The sequence below is a fragment of the Argopecten irradians genome, chromosome 14, assembly GCF_041381155.1.
Source record: "Argopecten irradians isolate NY chromosome 14, Ai_NY, whole genome shotgun sequence".
NCBI classification, from domain to species: Eukaryota; Metazoa; Mollusca; class Bivalvia; order Pectinida; family Pectinidae; genus Argopecten; species Argopecten irradians.
In genome coordinates, this window is record NC_091147.1 from 26,851,761 (window position 1) to 26,876,689 (window position 24,929).

General features: G+C 36.6%; 1 protein-coding gene across 1 annotated transcript; it reads left to right on the plus strand.

The window, feature by feature from the left end:
- The first annotated feature begins 3,601 nt into the window (after positions 1-3,601).
- On the plus strand, positions 3,602-24,702 carry LOC138306867 (von Willebrand factor A domain-containing protein 8-like). Its single transcript, XM_069247376.1, is given in 7 exon segments — positions 3,602-3,757; positions 8,013-8,262; positions 17,049-21,419; positions 21,724-22,053; positions 22,382-22,537; positions 22,540-22,598; positions 23,472-24,702. Coding segments are annotated over 7 exon segments (5,628 nt in total). The 5' UTR covers positions 3,602-3,706; the 3' UTR covers positions 23,883-24,702.
- Positions 24,703-24,929: the final 227 nt, after the last annotated feature.

The window sequence follows — 24,929 nt, forward strand, 5'->3', positions numbered from 1 at the left end:
AGCAAAACGTCAGCTTTAACCCACATCGTCAAACAGAGCTTCGTAAGTGTAATCCATGTGATTTGGATTGTCATCATGGGTAGAGTTGATAACATGAATCAAACTTCTATATACCTCATTTATCACAACCTCCAATCGATTTCAAAATTTGATTTAAAGATAATACAATATTTCACGCTTATCTTGATAAATAAGAGTAGACTAAAATAAATGAATAAACAATAAATAAATGGTTAATCAATCAGATTAATAACTATTTTGCAATCGTCCATTGCCCTCAGTAAAGAGCGAGTTTGATACTTTTTTATTCAAAATATGTATTTTAAATATATGATAAATATAGGTCTCGTCTCTGATCTGTTTCAAGATGAAAAGGTAGATTTTGTTTCAAAATAGCCCTATGAGGGAATAAAGATGTCATATTACACAAGGACCTGGCACGAACTTTTTTAACCAACAGTATAGATATATACATTGTGGCGATGGGTGTGAACTCGGTTGAGAAAAATGGACCTTTTTTTTTAACCGTTTTTTTTTTTTTTTTTTTTTTTGCATAAACGGACTCTATACACCAGTGACGCATACCTAATCATGAAGAGAAAAAAAATTATCTTTCCAATGAGTGCTTGATGAACAAGTTATGGCTTGATCGATGAATCGGGAAATTTACGAAAAATAGACTAGGTCGGTGTTCACCCACAATCTCCTTTGGAGGTGTTATATCCTGTAGAAACTCCATTTAAACATCGTGTAGCTCACTTACTTTAACCATCACCTCCACGTTCATTTGGGTTATTTGGGACACCGAATAACATGGCAGCATTTTCGAAAAGCTCAGTTGCCATCGTAACGAAAAAAAAAGCCTCTGATTGGTCAGAAATTTATAAATATTTTCAGAATCAGCTTAAAATTGATACACGGAGATTGTGAGGTATGCTTATCGACATGGCAACAGGTTTGAAAAGCTGTGTTGTCATGGTTACCTAATGGAGGCCTCTGATTGGTTGAAATTTACATTTTGTCCGATTAAGCTGAAAATTAGTACACTTGTGTTAAAGGGTATGCCGAATAACTTGGCAGCGTTTTCGAAAAGTTCAGTTGCCATGGTAACGAAATAAAGGCCTCTGATTGGTCGAAATTTAGATGTTGTCAGAATTAGCTGAAAATTGGTGCATGGGGGTTTTGAGGTATGCTTATAAACATGGAATCAGTTTTTGAAAATCTGTGCTGTCATGGTTACCTAATGGAGGCATCTGATTGGTTGATATTTAGATTTTGTTAGATTAAGCTGGACACAATGGTTATGAGGTATGATGAACAATATGGCATCATTTTTGAATAGCTGTGTTGCTAAGCTCTTTTACCATCGTAACGAAATGGATGCGTAGGATTGCTCAAAACTTTAAAGCTTACAGATTGAGCTGAATATCAGGAAGATCAAGCTGCCATCTTTGAAAAGATTTGCTCTGACAGCAATCGACACATTATCTTGCGTAATTTTCGTAATTTTTCCCCGTATGGGATTTGATGGCTGTTCCCAGGAAACATGTGTAAGTGAACAATGATAATATAATGTTTTTCCTAATACCATGGCACCATTTTACCTATGTCTAATATCATATTCAGAAGTTTAATCTCCATTGAATAATCCCTAAATACATTCAACAGAAAGTATATGTTTTTGCCAATTTTAGATTGTTTTTTCTCATTTTCTCAATATCATTATTGAATATAAAGATTGGGATACAAGAATTTAATTACCAAATTAAAATTGCCACTGCAAAAATGTGACTGCAATTACACATTGTTCATATATCACACAACCTGATCTTTGAGATTATTTCCTACTGCACAGTTCGTTTGGGGGGACATCTGTAATGGTCCTCTATTACAATCATTACTTGTTGTGTATACATTTATGATTAATGATTCGTACGTATGTATCTCATCGATACTTTTTCCTCTTGAAACAACTTATGATAAACGAAAATCAAGGTTTGAGTTAACTCTTCATAAATCATGTATAAGTACAAGAAATTATTATCAAATGTCATCATTGTAACAAACCAAACTAGCATGGACCTGTTTAATCCACTATCGCTGCTGTCAGTGGCGATAATTACAGGGGTACGTAGTAGAAATAACTATAGTCACTATCATAATGGTATACAGGTACATGTACAATAGAAGGAAATCAGAGTTACCGGGATTGCCTTCACAGAGAAATATTTTTTTTAAAAACCAATCAAACTCTTCTTTGTTTGTGACGATATCAGTCCAAGTTAATTTATGAATGTTCTAAACCTACTTTAATGTGTTCTGTAAAATAGTTAGATTAGACGTTAATTTTGGACAGCGATGCAAAGATAAATGTTTTAAAAATAAAGATCTATTTTAGTTGCTATAAATAATGAAGTTCACTTCTGTTAAAATGTTAGTGTCCTAGGCTCAGTTATAACTGTTAAGCCCCAACAATCAATCAATCATGCTAAAATGTTTCTTTCTTCTTTCAAACGCAAGTGCATAATGTACCAAGGTGTAATCAAATCAAAGCTCCCCTAAACCCTGATTGGCCTTCCCGTATGTTTGCCCTGATGCAAAGGTAGAGTGTTACAGTACAGTGTACTTTACTACACGTGTAAACATGTTCGTTTGTCTGTTTTCTTCGTTGGTGCGTTGATCGGAAGTACCAACCAACGATTGTTTCCTTGGGTGTGGAATAAACTGATAAGGTGTTTTCAATATTCAACTTATTGGAAACCAGCCTAATTTTACACTGTCTCATTGTAAAATATATCAAAAGCTGATTCAGTTCCCTGATTGTTTTTTGGTGTTCCAGGACAAAATGCTTTGGAGGAGATTCGACAAGGAATAACATTGCATCCACATTGCTTCAACCCTGACTACGCCCATGAGTATATAACTTTGATTCTGGCACAAAAGCGAACTGTGTGGACATTTTAATATTTTATGCATGTGCTTTGCGTTACTAAGTTATACATATACATGTATACATACATGTATATGTAGATGTGCGTGCGTGTTTCGGTGTTTGACATTTAAGGAAAGTGCTTTTCTCATTTGAATGACATGCACATATAATCACTGTAAAAAAAATATGCCGATATCATATGTAACTGCAAGTTAGGGCAATTTATTTATTTATTTATTTATTTATTTTTTATCAAACTGATCAGTGGACAGAAAATGTTTTGGCGCGCCAGGACTTTGGTTTTAAATGATTGAATTTTGACTAATTATATACGCATTGGTATATTTTACAAGTACTAAACGAATACAAACTAAAACGTTACTCAATAACCTGTTTCCTACATTATAGATCTACTAGATAATTGTCTACTTTTCATTTTACATAAAATTATGTACAATATTGTACATTCAGATGTTTTGAAAACAGTCTTTGTTTCATTTAGGTAGATATTTTTTGTCTGAAGGCGTACCATGAAAAGAGGTAGGGCTATCTTTTTACTTACAGAACGCGTTAATTAGCTCGCTCCGTATACTACTACACCCACTGCATTATTGTAATGGATCACTCAAGAGTTGTTCCCAACGGTAATCACGGTATTCCGAAAAACAATATGGCTGCGCCCTTGGCACGTTGGACTTTGGTCACGGATATCAAAGTTACCTGTAATCGTGCTATTTAATGACCGTGGTATATATATCCAGTCATTAACATCAGATGTTCCGTTTAGTCAGGATGAGCGTCGATCGCTCAGTACGCCGACTGAAGGTAGGCCTAGGAGACAATTGATTGCAACGGCATTTTTGTTTACATAACATGTAGCGGGATTGGACTGGGTGGATCATCGGTGACCAGGTAGCTCAGTCGGTAGAGCACTCGGCTAGTATTCTGAGGGTCCCGGGTTCGAATCCCGGTCTGGCCGCTACATTTTCTCCTTTCCTGTTACAAAATTGGCGCCCAACTAAATAACCCACGGTGGTGGTGTTTGGAAGGGTCTCGTGTGTCTTCGAGGGCGAAGACTTCGAGAAAGGAGGGAGGAGTGTAGCGGGATTGGACTGGGTAGATCATCGGTGACCAGGTAGCTCAGTCGGTAGAGCACTCGGCTAGTATTCTGAGGGTCCCGGGTTCGAATCCCGGTCTGGCCGCTACATTTTCTCCTCTCCTGTTACATAACATCTAACGTAGCTACTGTTGTAGCGGAAAAGATATCACCTTCTGACTGACTTTTCCAGTCAGAAGGTGATATCTTTTCCGCTACAACAGTAGCTACATCTAACGTTACCTGTATGCAGTAACACTCTGTTAGTCAAAGTATACTGCCAGCAGATCTGACGGCTACATGTACTCAAAATCGCGAAATCACTTGCATATACCAGGTTGGGCACAACCCTCCATATGGGTTACAGTTACCCATTTGAGTATGCAGGGTTGTGCCCAACCTGTATACATGTAGGCCTACCTGAGACTTAGCACTTATACGTACGTATACTGTCTAGTGTCTATGCGACCAGATTTGTCTATATCATATATATATGCCATGCATATTGGTTAAAAAATTGTTTCAACGATCAATGTCATGATTTATGCTTTATTTATTTTTGCTTGATGCAAATATCTCATGTAGAACGAATATATGTACCCAGCCTACAATACCTTACAAGTACTTTTATGTCTTAGTGCTGTGGAGCACGGCCTCCGAAAATCAATCAGGCACAATTTTCTATATTTTAATTTTATTATCAAGTATTTTATTCCTATACAACAAACATAACCTAGTTAATATCTACCATGCCGCTCATAAGATGTTAGGTCCACAATTTGTAGACTTGCCGTATAAATTCCTACCGGAAAGACCTTTATTGTGTATAATGTTAAAAAATCTACTGTCTCACTGTTAATTTGATACTTTATTCGGTTTAGTTTTATTGCCTTTTAGTTAAGCATTAGCAATATAAAACAAGTACTATGAAATGCATACAAGTCTTTAGATAATGATTTGTATATCATTACTTTGCTCCATTAGTACATGTAATAAATACTAATTGGCACCAATTGTAGCTGGAAGATCCCATTTCGTCTGAAAGTCTTTTGAGCTACAATATTGCAGCTAATGTCTCATGCACATGTACACATACAGATATGGTGAAAGTTGAAAAAAAATGGCCGGACAATCTGACAGGCAAGGAGTGTAAGTAAGGCAGACGGAACAAGATTTTGCCAGACCAAACATAAATATGAATTTTTGAAGTAACATAACTTCTTTCTATTAATATCCAGGCAGCTGTTTTCATGATTATCTTATGCAGGATATGTTTTTGCTAGGTTCAGCACCTGTATATAACTTCAGACGCCATTTCTACTGACTAAGACTTCTGGTACTCAATAATTGCAGGACGGTCAGTCCGAACCCGATTTTAAAATAGACAGTTCAAGTCAAATTTTGCCAGACATGTCAGTCGGACCGGCAAAGTTTTCGATGTCTGCACATATACAAGCCAATACCAACAAGTTCATGGAGCTGGCTGTACATAGTTGTAAATCATAGTATACAGATGTAACATACAGTGATATTGGTCGCCCTCTAGCTTTGCGCTAGGGCCAGTAGGGGTGGGTCAGGTGGGTAATATTTCTTTTTCTAATTAATGTACATATGCATGTAGCTCTTTGCAAAATAGACTAGCTCACCTCTTTTCTAAAACTGAAGAGGATGAAATATAATGGCCGTGCAGACCAGGGTTTGAACCAGGGATCTTTTGAGCACTAGCAAATCAATGTTCTATAATTGATCTTCATGTAGCTTGCTTTATAGTTTGATTTAGGCCCGTGATGATCGACCCAGTCCAATTCTGCTACTGTATAGTTGGTTCTTAAATCAACCTCATGTTATGATACACTCTGATACATCAGAGTAACTTCCCTTTGTTTCACTCTGTCAGTATTTATATACACACAGTGAAAAAAAGGAAAGTAACATTAACTCTTTTGGTTTAGTTAGTTTAATGCCCTGTTAAAAACCAGGGTTATTTAAGGACATGCACATTAATGTACCATGTGTGGGAAACCCTGAGTACCTGGAAAAAACCCAGCGGTCAGTAGCTATAGGCTACTAATGTACCTGGCAACTGCCCATCATGGAATTCAAACTTGTGACCAAGAGGTGGAGGGCTTGTGGTAATGTTGGGACATCCCACTTGGCTACACCTTACGTGCCCTACTCAGAATTATATATAATTTGCATTCAGTGAAAACCTACACATGATTATCATTTGATTATCTGTGTATGTATAAAACTCACTTACCAGTATGTATTACACCCAACCAAGTGATGTTCATATATTCCTTAAAAAAAATGAAAAAAAATGCAAATATTATGCATATGTACATGTACATAGCTATACATATACACATGTAGATTGCATTAGTAAGCTGTTGTTTAGGGTCAAAATATAGCACACACTTAAATGTCCTCGATATTGACCCTAGTGTGATATAAAATATTTCAGTGAACCTGCATCAGTAAGTCTGTTGTTTAGGGTCAAAATATAGCACACACTTTAATGTCCTCGATATTGACCTTAATGTGATATAAAATATTTCAGTGAAACAGATGTCCAACGTACAGTTAATGTAAACCTTCATATATATATACTGTATAATATGTCGAAAATGAATCAATTTCCATCAATTTCAAGTGAAATATTATTATTTAGTATATAAGTCAAATCTAATACTTCCACTGCTTACTATTTGAAAATGATGTGAAAAGTGTTTGTATAAATTTATTGAATATATAGTGATTGTGAAATGGTTGTTATCAATACCTAAATTTATCATTAAAACTAAGTTACTAACTAAATAAGAAATGTTCTAATTCAAATTACATTGTGTGCTTTTCCCCAAATTTTTCTATTTCTTTTTCTATTTTTCTTTTTGGGATTATTAAAATATACATGGTTCAATTGATACTCTGATAGCCATGAAAACAAGTTAAAGGTCAAATGTCAAATACTGATCTTTTTCATCAATTTTTCCATCTTTTAATTCATAATTAATAAGGAAATAGCTAAATTTAAACTGTTGAAGACAGTGTTCAACATAAAACATATGATAAAATCTAAGCAGCGTGGTCAATTATATCTTCATGAGAATTTTAACACCAAGACAAAGATCAAGGTTAACTTATCATTCACCTCTGAAGACACATTTTGGCTCTTCCATATCAAAGACTAGATCAGTCCATTGTGAAATTTCAGGGGTGAAAGAGTTCAATTATAGTGATAATATTTATCTGATAGTTTCAATCATCAAATTATTTATTCTAAAAGCCAAACTTAGGTAAATGTACATAATATTTAAGCCTTGACAGCGTAGACGTGAAAGGACTAGATATGGTAAGGGTCATCTATGGCCCCCAAATCCGCTATTTTTCAAAGTCTGTTATTTTAAGATGTTATTCTTGCATTTCAAATATTAACTACATACCGGACATATTTGATAGTGCTATAAGGTAATATAGCAGTTCTAGTTGCCATGGCAACCATTTTATTATGCATAAATTATGCAAAATGTGAAAATTTCATCAAAATTGGCATTTTTATGCAGTTTTTCATCTAGTTAACATAGAGCGCATTCTAGAACAAACTTTATATTTCTCAAAATGATGTATTTTTCGAGTCTGCTAATTCTCTTAAAATATAAAGTTTGTTCTAGAATGTGCTCTATTGCTTTTAAAAGAAAAACTATCAAAATATATGCCAAAATTGACAAAATTTTCAAATTTGCATAATTTATGCAAAGTTACCATGGTTATATAGCAAAAACATACTTTCTGTCAACAAAAACATCATTAAGTTTTTATCAGGGGTGTATTCAATATTTCAAACGTGGCAACTTAATTTCTAAATACTTAATTTAAAATTTGGTAGATTTAGGGGCCAAAAAGAGCCATTATCATATCTAGTCCTTCGATGAAAACAAAACACACCAGTAGTAATATCTTGTTTAATCTTTGTTTTTTCTATAGGTGCTTCAGACCATTCTCCATGATGGTAACTTCAGCAAAGACAGCGTACTGGCGATCCGTTGGTGTACAGGAAAGGGAGCTAGTGATGGGGTCGTTAGCATTGGGAACATCAGTATACCACTTAGGGCTGGAAAAGCGCCAGAACTTATCCCCGTGAAGTATCTGTCCGAGAAACCACCTCAGTCCGTGCTGCAGCATCTCCGATGGATCATGCAGAAAGATGCCATCGGACAAGACGTCTTCCTTATAGGTATGTTCACTACTAAATCACTAGTCTGTGAAATCAGGTATTCCCCATAATGAGTAATGTCAAATTGAAAAAAGGAAAGCGGGTGTTTAAGTCTGAGACCTATTCTTGTTGTTTGCAATGTCTGAATACTTGTTTTATTTAAGGATTAACCTCTTACTTTGTTTAGTTTATTAGATGATAAACCCACTGAAGAACGAGGTAAATTGCGTAATCTAAACAAAGTTAGAGGTTAATCCTTATATTTACAATATTTTCTTTAAACAATAAAATCAACCAAAACGTCAGACACAATCATTTACTGTCAAAATTGTACTAATGTAATGTTTATCCATGCACAACAGCCATTCAAAAAAGCGCGCTGTTGACTGACAGTGACAGCTTGATCCCGCCCTTTTTTCCATGACGTCACATAAATAGTTCTCATATTTCAGTTATTTTATTCATGTCAAATTACAATAATATATTCCAAACATAAATATGTCTCGTGTTTTTAAGTCATCTGACCCAAAGGGTCAAATAGGCTAAAATCTTTGAACGACTTCTTCTAACTAAACCAAAAGGTCCAGGATACTCATATTGTGGCCTGTAGCATGCTGCGGTTATGAAGGGCTACCAAAGTTGTGAAAATAAATGACCTTGACCTACTTTCAAGGTCACAGGAGTCAAATAGGCTAAAATCTTTAAACGACTTCTTCTAACTAACCAAAAGGTCCAGGGTACTCATATTTGGCCTGTAGCATGCTGGGATAAAGGGCTACAAAAGTTGTGGAAATGAATGACCTTGACCTACTTTCAAGGTCACGAGAGTCAAATATTCTAAAATCTTGAATTTTGAACTTCTTCTCCAATTCTACCAGTGTGATTAAGCTGAAACCTGCATGAAATGATCCTGACATGGTCCCATCCAAGTGTTGTTATATTTTATGTCGATCCAAAATCCAAGATGGCTGCCACAGATGATCCAAGATGGCTGCCACAGATGCCATCTTGAAAACACATTTTGAACTTCTTCTCAAGTTCTACCAGTGCAATGTAACTGAAACTTGAAACATGAAATGCGGCTTATATGATCTTGTCAAAGTGTTGTTATATCTCTGGTTGATCCCAGATTGAAGATGACTACCATGACACCATATCTAATTATTTTCCATACATATGTACATATGTATTAATACGCACCAAATTGTTATACAAAGTAACAGTTTTATATCTTATGATATTCAGAATTTTTTGATGCTATGCAATATAATTACATGTATGCATGCCCACATAAGTCCTGGCTAATGACATATGATCAATAGTCTATTACATGTAGGTGTATGGGGCCGAAAAGTGACACTTTACCAACTCAGGTGACTGTTAAGGCTGGTGGGCCTCTTGTAATGGATTCTAATGAAAAGGGTGGGACATTTAATGCATCGCAATACTGAAAGCATTGTAGTTCAAGCAGTTCAGATACAATTGTAGATTTATTTTTATCTTCCTGTAGATTAAGTTAACCTCAAAACAAGAGTTACCTCTCTTTACTTACACTGCTATCACAACGTTGCATATCACATTCAGGCATTGGGTCAGAGCTGTGTGTCTCATATTCTACCACAAGTCCTTTACTGTATGGTTTAGGAATTCAGCCATATGGGGCAGTTTTCACTCGTTAATCTTTCCTTTTGTATAATGCTTATGCTGGGCTTGATGTCTTAAAGATGCTCCACCACCGACATACCATAAATGATACTCATCATTTGAACAACAATTGGTGTTTAATCGTGTATATATATGTCTAATTAACACAACAAATAATATAAAATAATTTCTTTTGCTTTTGGTGCATGCGCAGTCAGAACTTAATTCTATATAGAACGTAGTGCCAAAATATTTTCGGGATGCAATTAATTATTTTTCATATTTTCAACTTGAAATAAAATTAGAAGCTCAAACTTTCCAATGGTGGTAATGGTGTAAAGTAAGTAACTTTTGTAACTGAAGAAAAATACCAAATCGTCTGATTCTGTTTTTGATAGTGAAAAAATACCATTTGTCAGTGGTGGAGCATCTTTAAGACTTCAAAAATGAATTCTACAAAATTCAGTTTATTCAAATAAAAGACTTTGACCTTTTTAGGCCAATTGCCCCGAAGGGTTACATGATAACCTATGATAATTGTACTGTGTTTATTATTCCTATTGGTACAATTTCTTCTTTTTAACAGAAAGCCCCAGGTGTCTGATCATTCAAAATCAGTAAAATCAGTAAAACTTTTAAAATGCAATTTAAGCTATCTTACAGAGATTTATGCAATGATGAATTTTAAGAATTACATTTATAATTTTATAAGAGTCTTGCTATGGGATCTCTATTATGCTTGGATGAGTGGCTTCCATTTTTGTTTAAATGAATGGTATTAACTTCCATTGACAGTTTTGTGGGTTAAATAGGCTAAACTGTTTGGCAAACATCTTTGTAATAGATATGGGAACCTGGTAGAGTGACAGTATATGCATATATTTGACAATTTATAAGCATTTGTCATATTTTCATGGTAACCGTTATTGAAACAAATGATGTGCCAAGTTATAGAAATTCATTAATCATTAATTTTTAAATGTTGAACAAAATTGATTCAAAAACTAATAACATGTGTAAAGTTATCTGGTTACCTAATAATTGATGTTTTAGAAATAAAAATTATTACATTAATCTTCCTTTGAAACTCCTGTAGAGCAATATCCAGCTGAATCGGGAAATATCTGTTTTGCCAAATTGAAAGTCTCTATTTTGTTTCCACTGTACAAGTGAACTAAGTAAAATAGTCTAGAAGCATAAGTATTTTACAACAATTGACCAAGTTTAAAAAAAAACGATATAAAACTTAGGAGGTATAAGTTATTTACAAAAGCAAACATACAATTAATGGTGTATAAAATGTAAAGATGTATGTGACATAGCGAGTGGACAAACTACCTTATTTACCAAACGTGAAAATTGGCGTCAGCCATTATGTGTAAAAACCTAATAAGATTTAAGCTGTAAAAGAATACAAAAACAGCTCTACCTCATGAACTTGTCCCCTACCGACTGGATTTTGGAACCTGCGGACATAAATAAAAGATAAGAAAATCTATTTTGAAATTCCCCAAGGAGCTACCACAGCCTTAAATATTTAGATTAATGTTAGCAAAAAAGAGGATATATACTTGGGTTTTATCAGTAGACTTTGGAAACAGGTGAATCTTAGGCATCTTGTAGACTTTCCAAACATTTGTATATCCTTGAGAATAAAAAATGTTGTTGTTTTTTTTCTTCAAGAAAATTAACTCCCACGCTTATTGCCTTTGCATAAGAAAATATTGCTTCAAGCTAAGTTTTTCATCAGTACTCCGTTTTGTTTTTTGTCTAAATAATATATACAGATGTGTACATGTGCAATATATACACAAGGAAGAAAGTTCTATATACTGCTGCAAAACATAAAGTTAAAGCTCTAGCTGTCTCCTATTTTGCTTAGCAAACCGTATTTCGGTGTTTTGCATGCAGCTCTCTATACATACCCTAGGCAGAGTGCTGAAAGGACTGAAATTGAAATCAATATTTGACCTGCTGGAATTGGAAAATTCCAATCTGCATTCCGGAGGACATATGGTATGCAGATGAGGTCGCTCAGTCAATGTAGAAAAGGACAAAGTTTATTTGCAATGTGGTATTGGCAAGTCTGTTTTGTGATGTAGTTGGCAGAGGAATGTGTTATAAAATGGCAGGCGTATCTGTGATGAGTTGTTACTGTTGTTTTTTTTAAATGTTTTGGACTGTTCTGGTTTTGAAACATGAATAAACGTCTTAGCAATGCGGACATGACTTGCGCTTGACTTGGAAACAAACGTGAACAATATTGTAATTGTTTAAGGATATGAGTGTCCTCGGTTTTAAGACATTGTACTTTTGTTAGGTTTGAAACAATAAACTGTTCTGGCTTTTGAAACAATATAAACATTTTACTTTCACGAAGTTCATTGCAGATACATGTACAAGGATTTGGATGTGACTTTTCTGGTTTTCAAACAAATTTGCTCGCCAGCTAATTTGAATCTTTCGGTTTTAAGCAATGTTATCCTTAAGTATTAAAGACTACACTTCAGGTTTCGAAACATAACCAATATTGCTATAAATAAGGATATACCATTTCTGTTATTGTTTCTGAACCATGTTTACTGACGAGAAACTTGACTGTTTCGGAATTGAAACTTGACGAAATGTCGTCAGCATTATAGATTTGGTGTTCTTAGTTTTGATATCAGTACACTTTTTCTAACATAGAATTTCTGCAGCTGTATATTGCAAATCAACTTTAGGCATGAAAACTCGAAATGGAGTGTTCACGAAATAAGTCCTGTATGAGTTCTGTAATGTCTATATAAAGAGATTTTTTAATTTAAAATAATGAAATGAAGTTATCAAAAATTTAAGTTTGTTACAACGCATTAAATCAACATGAAAAGTCTTTAAGTAAAATCGTCTCAACAATTAGATGGTTGAAATCAATTGAATTGTCATATAGACATGTCATTGGATATGGAAAACGCGAACTGAAGTCACTAAACAGTCCACAAAACAGCTGAATATCGAACAACAACATATACGTACACTGACATTTTCTGATTGACAATATATGCATATGTATCATGCAGTGGTAGCAATATTTACAGATGCTGATAAAGTGTTCAATACAGAGATGCCGGTAATTATTCTATCACTGCGGTAGTTACTCTTCCGTAACCTTGTTAATGAACCAATAAAGAGAACGGAAGAAATTCCACTGATCTTCCCCGTCAGCTAGCGCGGTGCGGCTAAGCTATGTAGACACCGATACACCGTTGACGCTGATTCTAATGTCACTTCCATTCCAGGAAGGAATATATTTCTGTTTCTCCTGGATACGATCTGTCAGTCAGATTTAATCACAGAATCCCCGAATAACGAATGAAAGTCATTAACCGGACAACTACAGCGTATAGCAAACAAACTATCACTAGTGAAAATATACTCACTGATGTGTATCTCTGAAATAAAGTGCGAAATGTATCGGGCTGATACATACCAGTGTCGATTCCGTTGCCGTCTATCTGGTGCAAGTAATGCACTCTTAAGAAATAAGAACACTTGACGTACATGTAATTTAATCGTACTTTGTAGGATTATCAGTACAGTGATTGATTTAAGTTCTTTACAAGCAGAAATTGATATGATCTTAATATTTGTATAAGATGTCAAACAGAAATATTTGTTTTTATTTTCCACGGTATATCATTGTAAAAATCTTAAAACGCTTACCGGAATTATGTCACCCGCAACAGAGGTATCGGCGGCGGTGTCATTGTTTTCAATTTATTTTATGATGTAAATAGCATATAGGATTATTTTTAAGAGACATATGACAATTATCATAATACATATGTGCAAGATGGCGGAGAGCACAGTGAAAGTAATACTACTTAGTATTTCAATAAGCAATGTATTTAAAAGTTTGCAATGAGAAAAAACATGTATCATATAATAACAGTTGCAATCGTAGTTTTTCAACCACAAGAATTAATGGTAGACAAATTGTACATGTAATGAGAAAACTCGAGTTAGTTAATTTTCAAATTTTGAAAAGACACGAACTTTAGCGAGTGTCTTTTAAAAATTTTGAAATTATTAACTAACGAGAGTTTAGATAAAGATGATAAACAACAGTCACGCGTAGGGGAATTTATTTATCCCATAACTTTAACTCTATATTTATACCGTGGTGACCATTTTCTTGTTGTCATTCAGGGAAACTTATCACCATACAATGTGTAGTCATAAAATATAGTTCACGAATAGAGAGCCATTATTATATTGTTTAATACTTTGAATAAGCAACTACATGTTAAACAGTAAATACAATGATATTTAAAAGAAAATGCGCTGTGAAAAGGAGCCCGAAATTGAGAGCCAATCGGAATCAAGGGATCTTGGAGTTGACCAATCAGAGGCGCCGTTAGGTGGAGTTTTTAAACATAAACGATAACCAACTGCTATGAAATTTATCACATGGGTTTTCCATTGTGAAACATGCATAGTTATGAGATAAATACTGTTTGATTATTTAAAGATGCTCCACCGCTGACGAATGGTATTTTTTCTTGATCGAAAACAGGAGCAGACGAATAAGTATTTTTCTTGGGTTGCAAAAGTAACCTACTTTGCACCATTACAACCATGGAAAAGTTTGAGCTTCTAATTTTACTTCACAATCAAAACCATTAAAAATAATTAATTGCATCCCGGAAAAAAATCCATGGCACTATGTCCTGTATGGAATGAAGTACTGATAGCTCATGCACCAAAAGCAAAATAGATTATTTTATATTATTTTTGTGTTAATTATATATATATATACACATGATTAAACACCAATTATTGTTCAAATGATGAGTATCGTTTATGCTCTGTCGGCGATGGAGTATCTTTAATAGTAGCGTTTTAGAGAAGTTGCCTGAATTGAATATGTCCCAAACTTTCTTGAATGATTTACATTGGTACGAAAAAACAACTGAGTCATTTTGAAAACAGATTGTTGTCGATAAAAATATATGGTTTTAAATATTTTACCCTTAAATCTTAATATCTTTGACATAATAAAGTAAAATGGACTGCATCCTCAACTATCAAAAACAGTACACTATCTTTGTGGTTTAGGAATACTGCATTATCTACTAGTTTCTACATTCAACGAATGAGCCTTCAGTCTGTACGTGGATATTGTTCGTTTTATTTTGATAGTTATTGGTTAATGCCAACTTTACATAAGTTCAGCTCTTGTTCTGGCAAATTATTTATAACAACGTATGACAGATACATCTGCCATACTTGGTAAACAAATATGATAGGCGTATTTGAGCTCACTAAGTGATTCTTAAGGTTTTAATTATTTAGTTCTTTTAGGAGGAAAGGGGAGACTTGTCCATTTTCTGTTTGAATCTGGTAACATTTTACAGCTAGGGCAATATCTTTCTTCGCGATCATTTGTCAGAACTCGTCTGATACAACATATGAAATATTTGTCTTGTAATATTATATACATTTCTAATTCATCAGGAGCAATTCTGTCTAACGCATAGAGCAATATACTGTCTAACGCATAGAGCAATATACTCTGCTCCTCACACTAGTACGTATAGGCAATTTGCTCAGGGCGGCGATATCTTGGCTTGATGTGATCCGTTTCGTGTCGACACCAGACTAGGGAATTATTGGGAGGAAATACAAACCATACAAATGAACCGTCTTTCTGATAGGAATTAGCTTTGAATAGAATCGTAATTAACGTAAATGTCTCCGGTATCATCAACCTATCGGTCCGTTGCTTGACTCAAAAATTATATCTGATAATTTCTCTATTGTTGTTTTTCGTACTCAGTCAACTTTCCCGTTGCAATCGCAAATCCTCCACTTGTTGTTCCGAAACTGTTTTTATATATTATATATAGTTTATACAAATGTCTGAAACCAAACATCAATCAGGCTCACACTGTACCTTTTTACTGGCCCATCTTAACACAGAACAGTTGTAAGCCATCTCGCGGAAATCAATGGCTAGGCGATAACTTGACATTGTGGTTATCTGGTTATGTCGACTCCAGACCAATTAACCATTTCTATAGGTTTTCTAGGTATGTATGGGTACAAATGTTATTGTCTGTCTCTTACATTGCCGACCACTCTATACTCTATCAAATATTCAAACTCGTTGTTGATTATTTGTTTATGGCTTAGGCTGAACTGATATTGTTTGACAATTTTTTTTCCGATTTAGAATAGACATAATTTTAGATATCCAAGTCATAAACGTTGAAAGATTTTCTTATATATTAGAATTTCGATCTCAAACAGTCAATTTAATCATAGGGTTGTATATTGTCTTGCGGTATGTGACAAGTTCCACAACCTAAAACAACAACAAGTTTATTTAACTTTCATTTGTAGAAACTCATGTCTTACATAAAAAAATAACAAACAAACAGGTTTTTTATTCTTTAAATCAATAATATTTATTAGGTTACATATTGTGTCCTCGAAAGAGGACTTTCTATTCTTACACACCCTTCTCTTTCATTCATTCTTACAGGCTGTATATTTATATTTTTACACTATCATCCATTTCTTTCTCACATCAGGCGTGACTCTTTAACTTGAATATCAGGTCAGAATAACCGAAAAAAAGGTTTCAGAATGTCAAACTCGATAATTTTCTAACTACGTGGTGATTAGTGGTGTAATCAAGTATTAGACTGACCTAATACTTACTATTCAATGACGTGACGTCAATAATTCGAATCAGTGATATATTAAACGATTGATGCCACATAAAATATCATCGCCAACTGAGACCGTTACAAAGCCATTTAGAACATATACCATGTGATATTCAAGGCTCTGACCCTCGGGTGAATCTTATAGCGTGCAAATTCATATTCATTAAAATAGAATAGGAATATAGTAATCATTCATTAAAATAGAATAGGAATATAGTAATCATTTAGTGGTAAGGCTTGTAAGGAAAAAGATTAGATGACAACTAATCTAATTAATAACTTTGATTGACAGGAAGTAATAAGTATGTTTTATCTGTCTTTACATGTACATGTAGTTTCTGTCCTCCGGTTGGGATACGCCATAGTCTATAAAAGTGATAGGAAATCGGCCAAAGCAAACATGTCTGTATATTTGTTTATAATATTTTGTATCTTATCTTTCTTCTGCAGGTCCACCTGGCCCTCTCCGTCGACAGATTGCAATGATGTACCTGGAATTAACCAAACGAGAGGGAGAATACATATCGCTATCTAGGGACACAACCGAGAGTGATCTCAAACAAAGGCGTGAGATCAGGTCCGGTACCGCATTCTATCTTGACCAATGTGCTGTTCGAGCTGCGTTGGAAGGGCGTATTCTCGTGTTAGAAGGCATTGAAAAAGCAGAAAGAAACGTCTTGCCCATCCTCAACAATTTACTGGAGAATCGTGAAATGCAACTAGACGATGGACGTTTCCTCATGGCGGCAGACAGATATGATAAACTTCTAACCGACCACACCCAAGAAGAATTGGATAAGTTGAAACTCGTCCGCGTTAGTGAAAACTTTCGTGTACTCGCCTTAGGTCACCCCGTCCCGAGGTATAAAGGAAATCCTTTAGATCCACCACTTCGATCTAGATTCCAATCACGTGACATTATCTCACCACCGTTCAAAGAACAGCTTGAAACTTTACAGGCAGACATGAAAAACGTATCATCCAAAAGATTGTCGCAGATATTGTCATTCGCGTCAGCAATCCTAACACAGGAGTCGTCTTCAGTAGGTTTACCTGATTTTCCGATTTCTAATCTAATCAATGTAATACGGATTTTAGATTCGGTACCAATCATGTCCTCGCAAGCATTGCTTCAGTTATTGTATCCCTACAACACAATGCTTGGCAAAGATGGGAGACTCGCTGTCGAAAGAATCCTGGAAAAGTTTGAATTAATGGACGGTAAAAAACAAAAACATCTACGGATCACATCAATCAAGCCAAAGGATGATGGCTCTTCTCAGGTTGTTCTCAATGAACGATTCCCCCTTTCCGTCAATAAGGGGTCATCACCGCAAACTCAATCTGTAGGAGATGATAAATTTGTGGCAACGAAATATCACGAGGCCCTCCTTGCTGAACTCATGTTGAGTCACATGTGCAAAGACCTGTGTATCGTAGGACCGAAAGGCAGTGGGAAAAGTGCCCTTGTTGGAGAAATGGCCTCACTTCTAGGCTATCGAGTTGAACCCATTATGCTTTATCAGGACATGACGTCACGCGATCTTCTTCAGCAGCGAATCACGCTTCCAAATGGTGACACATCTTGGCGCTTGTCACCACTCATTAACGCTGCCATGGAAGGAAGTCTTGCAGTCTTAGACGGTGTTCACAGGATAAACCAAGGATCATTTGCCGTTCTTCATCGACTTATACACGACCGTGAACTTCAGCTCTTTGATGGATCGCGGCTTCTAAGGCATGACCGCTATCAGCAGATAAAAACGGACTTGAATTTGACTGATGAGCAAATGAGTGAAAAAGGAATATTGTCGATCCATCCATCGTTCCGAATGATCGCTTTGTCAGAGCCCCCTGTTGCTGGCAGTACTAAACAGCAATGGATGACGCCAGAACTACTGACAATGTTTATGTTTCACAACCTTCGACCTCTGTCTCAGGCAGAGGAGTTACATGTCATCAACAATGTCGTAAAGGATTGCCCTGATATGAACGCCCTTACAAGTTTCGTACACCAATTGCGATCATCAACTGATCCAGCTATGGTCTCAATTGCTTCATCATTGTCCACCAGACAGTTGATTCGCGTTGCTAAAAGAATAGCACAGTTTCCATCGAAAGATATCTATGGGATCATCGAGAAGGCATGCCTTGCTAGGTTTCTACCTCAACTACCCAAAACAGGTCTTCATCAATCCATGGAAGCTGCTGGCATTCATTCAACGAAGACTTCAACTACCGATTCCACCGCTCTCGACCAGTCAATCACCAGTGAGATAAGCAATGGGAAATTGAGAATTGGACAAACCACAGTTCCGGTATTCAACCCAGAAAACAAGACCAAAGTACCGGATGTATTGTTCTACGACAATCCTCAGCATCTGAGTGTGATGGAAGACATGCTTAAAGATTTTACACTCGGTGAAAATTTGCTGTTGGTTGGAAACCAAGGAGTAGGTAAGAATAAAATTGTGGATCGATTCTTATTCCTTCTTAATCGTCCTCGTGAATATCTACAACTTCACAGAGATACCACAGTCCAGACTCTTACATTGCAACCAACCGTCAAGGATGGTGTGATCATGTACGAAGACTCGCCTCTGGTATCCGCAGTGAAACAAGGCAATGTCCTTGTAGTGGACGAAGCAGACAAGGCTCCAACACATGTGACATGTATACTGAAAACCCTCGTCGAGTCAAAAGAAATGCATCTAGCGGACGGAAGACGGATAGTTGCACCGGATTTGGACATTCCTCTTTCAGAAAATATTATAAGATGTCATCCCGATTTTAGGATGATTGTTTTAGCAAACCGACCAGGATTTCCTTTTCTAGGAAACGATTTCTTTGGAGCTATGGGTGATATCTTCAGTTGCCATGCCATCGATAACCCAGATATGGAATCAGAACTAGCTATGCTCAGGCAGTATGGTCCAAATGTACCAGAAACGACACTGAAAAAGTTGGTACAAGCTTTTAGTGAGCTGCGCAATATGGCTGACCAGGGATTGATATCATACCCCTACTCTACCAGAGAAGTGGTCAACATCGTCAAACACATTCAGAAATTCCCAGACGAGGGACTTACAACGGTAGTTCGCAACGTCTTTGACTTTGATTCATACAGCAACGAGCTCAAAGATACAATCGTACAAACAATGCATAAACATGGAATTCCGTTTGGAGCGACTGAGGCCGTAGTGAGTTTGGCAAAGCAGTTACCACTGCCATCCTTCAGAGTTACTGGAAAATGGGACATGCAGAGCGGTGAAGGTCGACGTAAAACGGCAATGATGAGCCTACCAGTGGAATCTGGACCAGTGCAGTTTCGCGGACCAATAGAAGTATATGTCCAAGAATCGGTGCTGGAGAAACGAGAGGCTAGAGCCGGCATTTTCACAGAACAGGATGCCAACTGGACGATTCCGATGCACGAAAATAACATCATCAGTGACGTTGCTGTCACTAAGAAAAACAATCGGTCCGACGGAAAGAGAGACTCCGATATCGTACATATAGCAACTTCTAACCCAGTCAGCTTGTATTCCCTTAATCCGAAGTTCTCAACTGTCAGACATATCGACATGTACGACCTTTTCCCGACAACATCTGGAGCATATCAGCCTAAGGTCAACCTTGCACCAAAGTCAGCACCATTTGATAACACTGTCATTCTTCACGAGGAAGCTAGCAATGCATTGTTCGTCGTGAATTTTGAGTCGGGCGAAGTAGGCCGGATAAGATCTCCTTATCTCCCCGAAACTGTGATAGAAAAGAGACGTTTTCCCTCATTTCAACAGAAAAAAGAAACCCCAAATGAGTTCCGTATGTGCCGAACATCACTTGTCGACGGTAAAGGGACACTGATGTTTTATAAAGTTGGAGGCGACACATTAGTAACTGTTACGGGTTCAAAGTCACATTCTGTATCCTTGCCATTTACAGTGGAATCTGTCCATCAGGTCGGAAATGATCAATGGCTGGTTACGTCAACCGACAAACATCAAAAGAATTTGGTGACATGTACGGACGATTTTGAATTTATACTGAATCCAGTACAGGAAGAAGGTCCAGGAACAGTTGTTAATAAGATGTCGACTGTACCGCTTAGCGAACAGCTTCTTCAACGTGTGATAAAGAAGGACGTAACTGCACCCAACCGTGTCGTAGTAACGCCAGATTCCTATGCATCAGTGGTAGTAGGGTTTCCAGAAGGGAATAGCTCTGAAGTCTACACTACTCCAAGAGAGGCTATTCAAGATGATAGTGTGCTGAATAGTCTGCGTGCTCCCTATGGTGAACTGAAAGATACATCGAACGGAAATCCAACAATATATCTCCCGGAGAATGGAATGGTTGTACAGGCCCTACCTGCGTCGAAAGTTCCAGAGGCTGCGTTTCCAGACGGAAAACGTTCCGGTGACAACAGTGGTTTCCTGGAGATAGCTGATCTTGGTAATCAGACTTTGAGGTACATTCCTATCCCTGCTCCGGGACGAGTATCCTCTTACGCTTCCTGGATATACCATTCTTCTAATTCCAAATTACGCATAGCACCAACTAGCAACGATGGTTTAGTTACGGTAGATGTATCTGGATGCGTTCGTCTCTGGGAGCCATCTGTTTTGCATCTAGAACGATCACTTCAAGAGTGGAAAAATATGATCGGATTTTCAGACGGAAAGGAACTTCAGATCACATACGATCGGGAGAGTGGTCGCAAAGCTGATGGTCCAAAACATGGAAAGATTGATAAGGCTAACGCCCCTCACGTAGGTGGGAATACCTGGGCTGGTGGCACTGGCGGTAGTAATACTGCAGGTAAGAGAGATATGGTCATTTAATATGCAACGTGAAATTAGATATCTTGTGTTTTGTACAACATCCATGTACTTTGGTACCCAATCTGTGTTAAATCCATACTTTAATGAGGAATGCTCACTTTAAAGCAAAAACGCTGCATGATGCATATTAAGCTTATGTTATCGAGTCAGTTTGTGTTGTTAGTTTACTCATTTACCGAAGACGACGCATTTAGACGCATCTAAATCAAAGACTAGAAAATAGCATTATGAGTCAATGGTGAATTAGTGAAATATCCCGGTTTTTCTAACTATTTCTTCAGGACTCGGTGGCATTGGTGGGCCCTACAGACTTGACGCTGGTCACAAGGTATACCAGGTACCGCAAGCAGAGAAAGATGCAGTCCCGGAGGAGGTTCGGAAGGCAGCGCGCGAGATGGCTCAAAAAGCATTCAAAGACAGACTGCGTGAAATCAACATGAGTGAATACGATGCCGAGACTTACAACAACTTCCTAGATCACGTGCGTGGCCAGATCCAGTCTCTAAGAGTCATCCTAGACAGTCTTCAGGCGAAGGGCAAGGAGCGACAATGGCTTAAAAACCAAGCATATGGTGATTTAGACGATGCCAAACTTATCGAAGGCATCACAGGTAACTTTACTTGCTGTTTGTTGTAATGACTGAAAAAAATCCTATATACAGCATGCCGATGGTTATGAAGAAACGGTGCTTCAAATAATTAATCTGGAGTGAATAATTTGCATAGCATTATTGAGCTCAAAACTTCACTAAAGTAAATCGCGATTGGCCTTTCTTTAAAATATACAAAAACGTGCCAATTGATTTTCATGGTGTTAGCTAAGATATAGCGGGGTATTTCTATTGTCATGGTGTTAGATAAGGTATAGCGGGGTATTTCTTAACCATTAGCCTAGATTTCTATTCAATGTTAATTCAGTTTCTACTTGTATTTATGAAGGTGAAAAGTCAATCTACAAGCGACGTGGAGAGAAAGATCCAGAGATGGGAACACCACAGGAGAAGCCAAAGCACTTGCGTCTAGTTGTGGACGTGTCCGGCAGTATGTACCGGTTTAACGGCTACGATGGACGCCTGGAGCGCGAAATGGAGGCAACCCCATTGAGGGTTATGATGAGAAATTAATACGAATTCTCGGACATTCGAGAGATCACAAGGTAAATATATTTATTTGATGTTTAAAAAAATTGTTCGGGCAAATGTACGATCACATTCTCGGACAAATTGATATGATCTAGTGGATGACATTAAAATCAAGATCATCAATGGTGGGTCAAATCGCCTTTTGTCCGTGGTCCGTCGTCCGTCCGTCCGTCGTCCGTCCGTCCGTCCGTCCGTCCGTTATTCTTGTTACCGCTATTTAATGATCTTTTAAAGGTTCCCTAGGAATATTGCATTTTAATCGGGGCGACACATTTCTCAAAAAGTGCAGAAGGGATTTCTCAATTTATACAGGTTCCCTAGGACCCTTGTTGTGCATATTGCATTTTTCTGATCACATCTGGATTTTGATAGTTAAAATTTGTTACCGTATTTCTCAAATGTGTACAAGGGATCTTCTCAAATTTCTTATATAGGATTAGGGTCCTTGTTTTGTCATATTGCATTTGGATGATCGTTATGATGCGACAGGCGGCCATCTTGGATTTTGATGTTAGTTGTTACCGCTATTTCTCAAAAGTGCTGAAATCAATTTTTTGTTCCCTAGACCTATTTTGCATTTTTCTTCAAACATCGATTTTTCCAGTTTGTTCGCTATTCCAAATTCTTAAGGATCTTTCTACATATGTAGGATTTGCTATTCGTCATCTTGGATTTGTATGTTTGTTTGCTTTTTATGTACTATAGCGATCTGTCTCAAATTTTATATTCTAGTTTGAAACAGCTAGGCTGGTTTGCTCTTATATGTATGTTACTGTCTATCAGGTATGATTTGTTTACCGATATTTCATACTTTATGTATGTTACTGTCTATACGATATCCACCAAAGGGTCATTATAATTATTTACATCAATTCTCTTCTTCACAGGTCCAATTAGTGAAGGCCGACAAAGCTCCAGCAAACAACAAGGAACGCTTAGTCGTTCTGAAGACCATGCACGCTCACTCCCAATTCTGTTTAAGTGGGGACAACACACTAGAGGCAACGCGACACGCAATTAACGATCTTAGTGAGGCGGAGGCTGATGAACATTTTGTCATCGTTCTAAGTGACGCAAATTTTGACCGTTATAACATTTCGCCCAGACGATTCGGTGAAATACTTCGCTCCCACGATAAGGTGAATGCCTACACGATATTCATTGGATCATTGGAAGACCAAGCCGCGCAGCTGATCAAGCACCTGCCGTCGGGACATGCATTCATCTGTCTTGACACCAAAGATCTCCCTCAGATCTTACAGCAGATCTTTACATCGACTATGCTCTCATCAAGTTAACTAGTGTTTAGTTGTAGGCACCAATTTATGAACGTGATCAAATTAGGAAAGTTCCGCTAGAGATCAGATTTGCATATACTTACTTATATTATATGCATGCATATACATTAACCAAATATTACATGTTCTGCAACTGCTGTACGGGTGATAATACTACTTAATGAACGCTTTGATAGACTATTTATTATTTAATACAATCTTGTTATTCAGTCACTGATCATAACCTTTTTGGTGTGTGCCACGCTACCGACGACCGTGATTTTATTTTTCTTAATAAATCGGTTGTGTCATATCATAATCTAGTGCAGTATAGGTCCAATCGAACTACGATGTGATGAAAGTAAATTGTATGTAATTTATGTAAAGCTGATATCTTGTAAGAAAATGGGAGAAATACAAAATGTGATTATACGAAGGTATTAACGGTTTGAGAATGATAACATTTACGCTTTGTGAAGATAATTTCATTTTATCATAACAAATTATGTCTAATTTATTACATGTGATGGATACAAAATCAATATGCTGTTTACTAAGAATTGCATTCTCCAAATCCATTCATTTATAATACCTAGAATCAAGATGTTCGTATACTGCAAACCAACTTATTTTCACGTGCACTTTTTTTCGTTATAAGGAATCGGGAATAACAATAAATGTCGTAAATATAAATGCAGTAGAGCTTAATAAGGTTAAACCGTAAAATATTCTTAAGGCAAGAAACTGCAAAATGTACCGTGCGTTCCATTTACAAATTCGTACGAGTTGTATCAATACGGATTTGCTATATCTCAATTGGAACGCGCCGTACCAGCAGAACTGAACACCCTTAGAAGAAACTGTTATTCGTTTTCACAGCAGAAACAAGTTATTCGTTTTCATAACGTACCACTTAGATCCAAGATGGCGGACTCAAGATTTTTCATTTGTCATCGAAACGCTTTCTTTGTTGAAAACAAGACATGGAGTATTTATATCAAATTACATGTATTATTTATTTCAATGTACGTCGAAACTATTAAGGTATTACTTTTATATCCATATGAT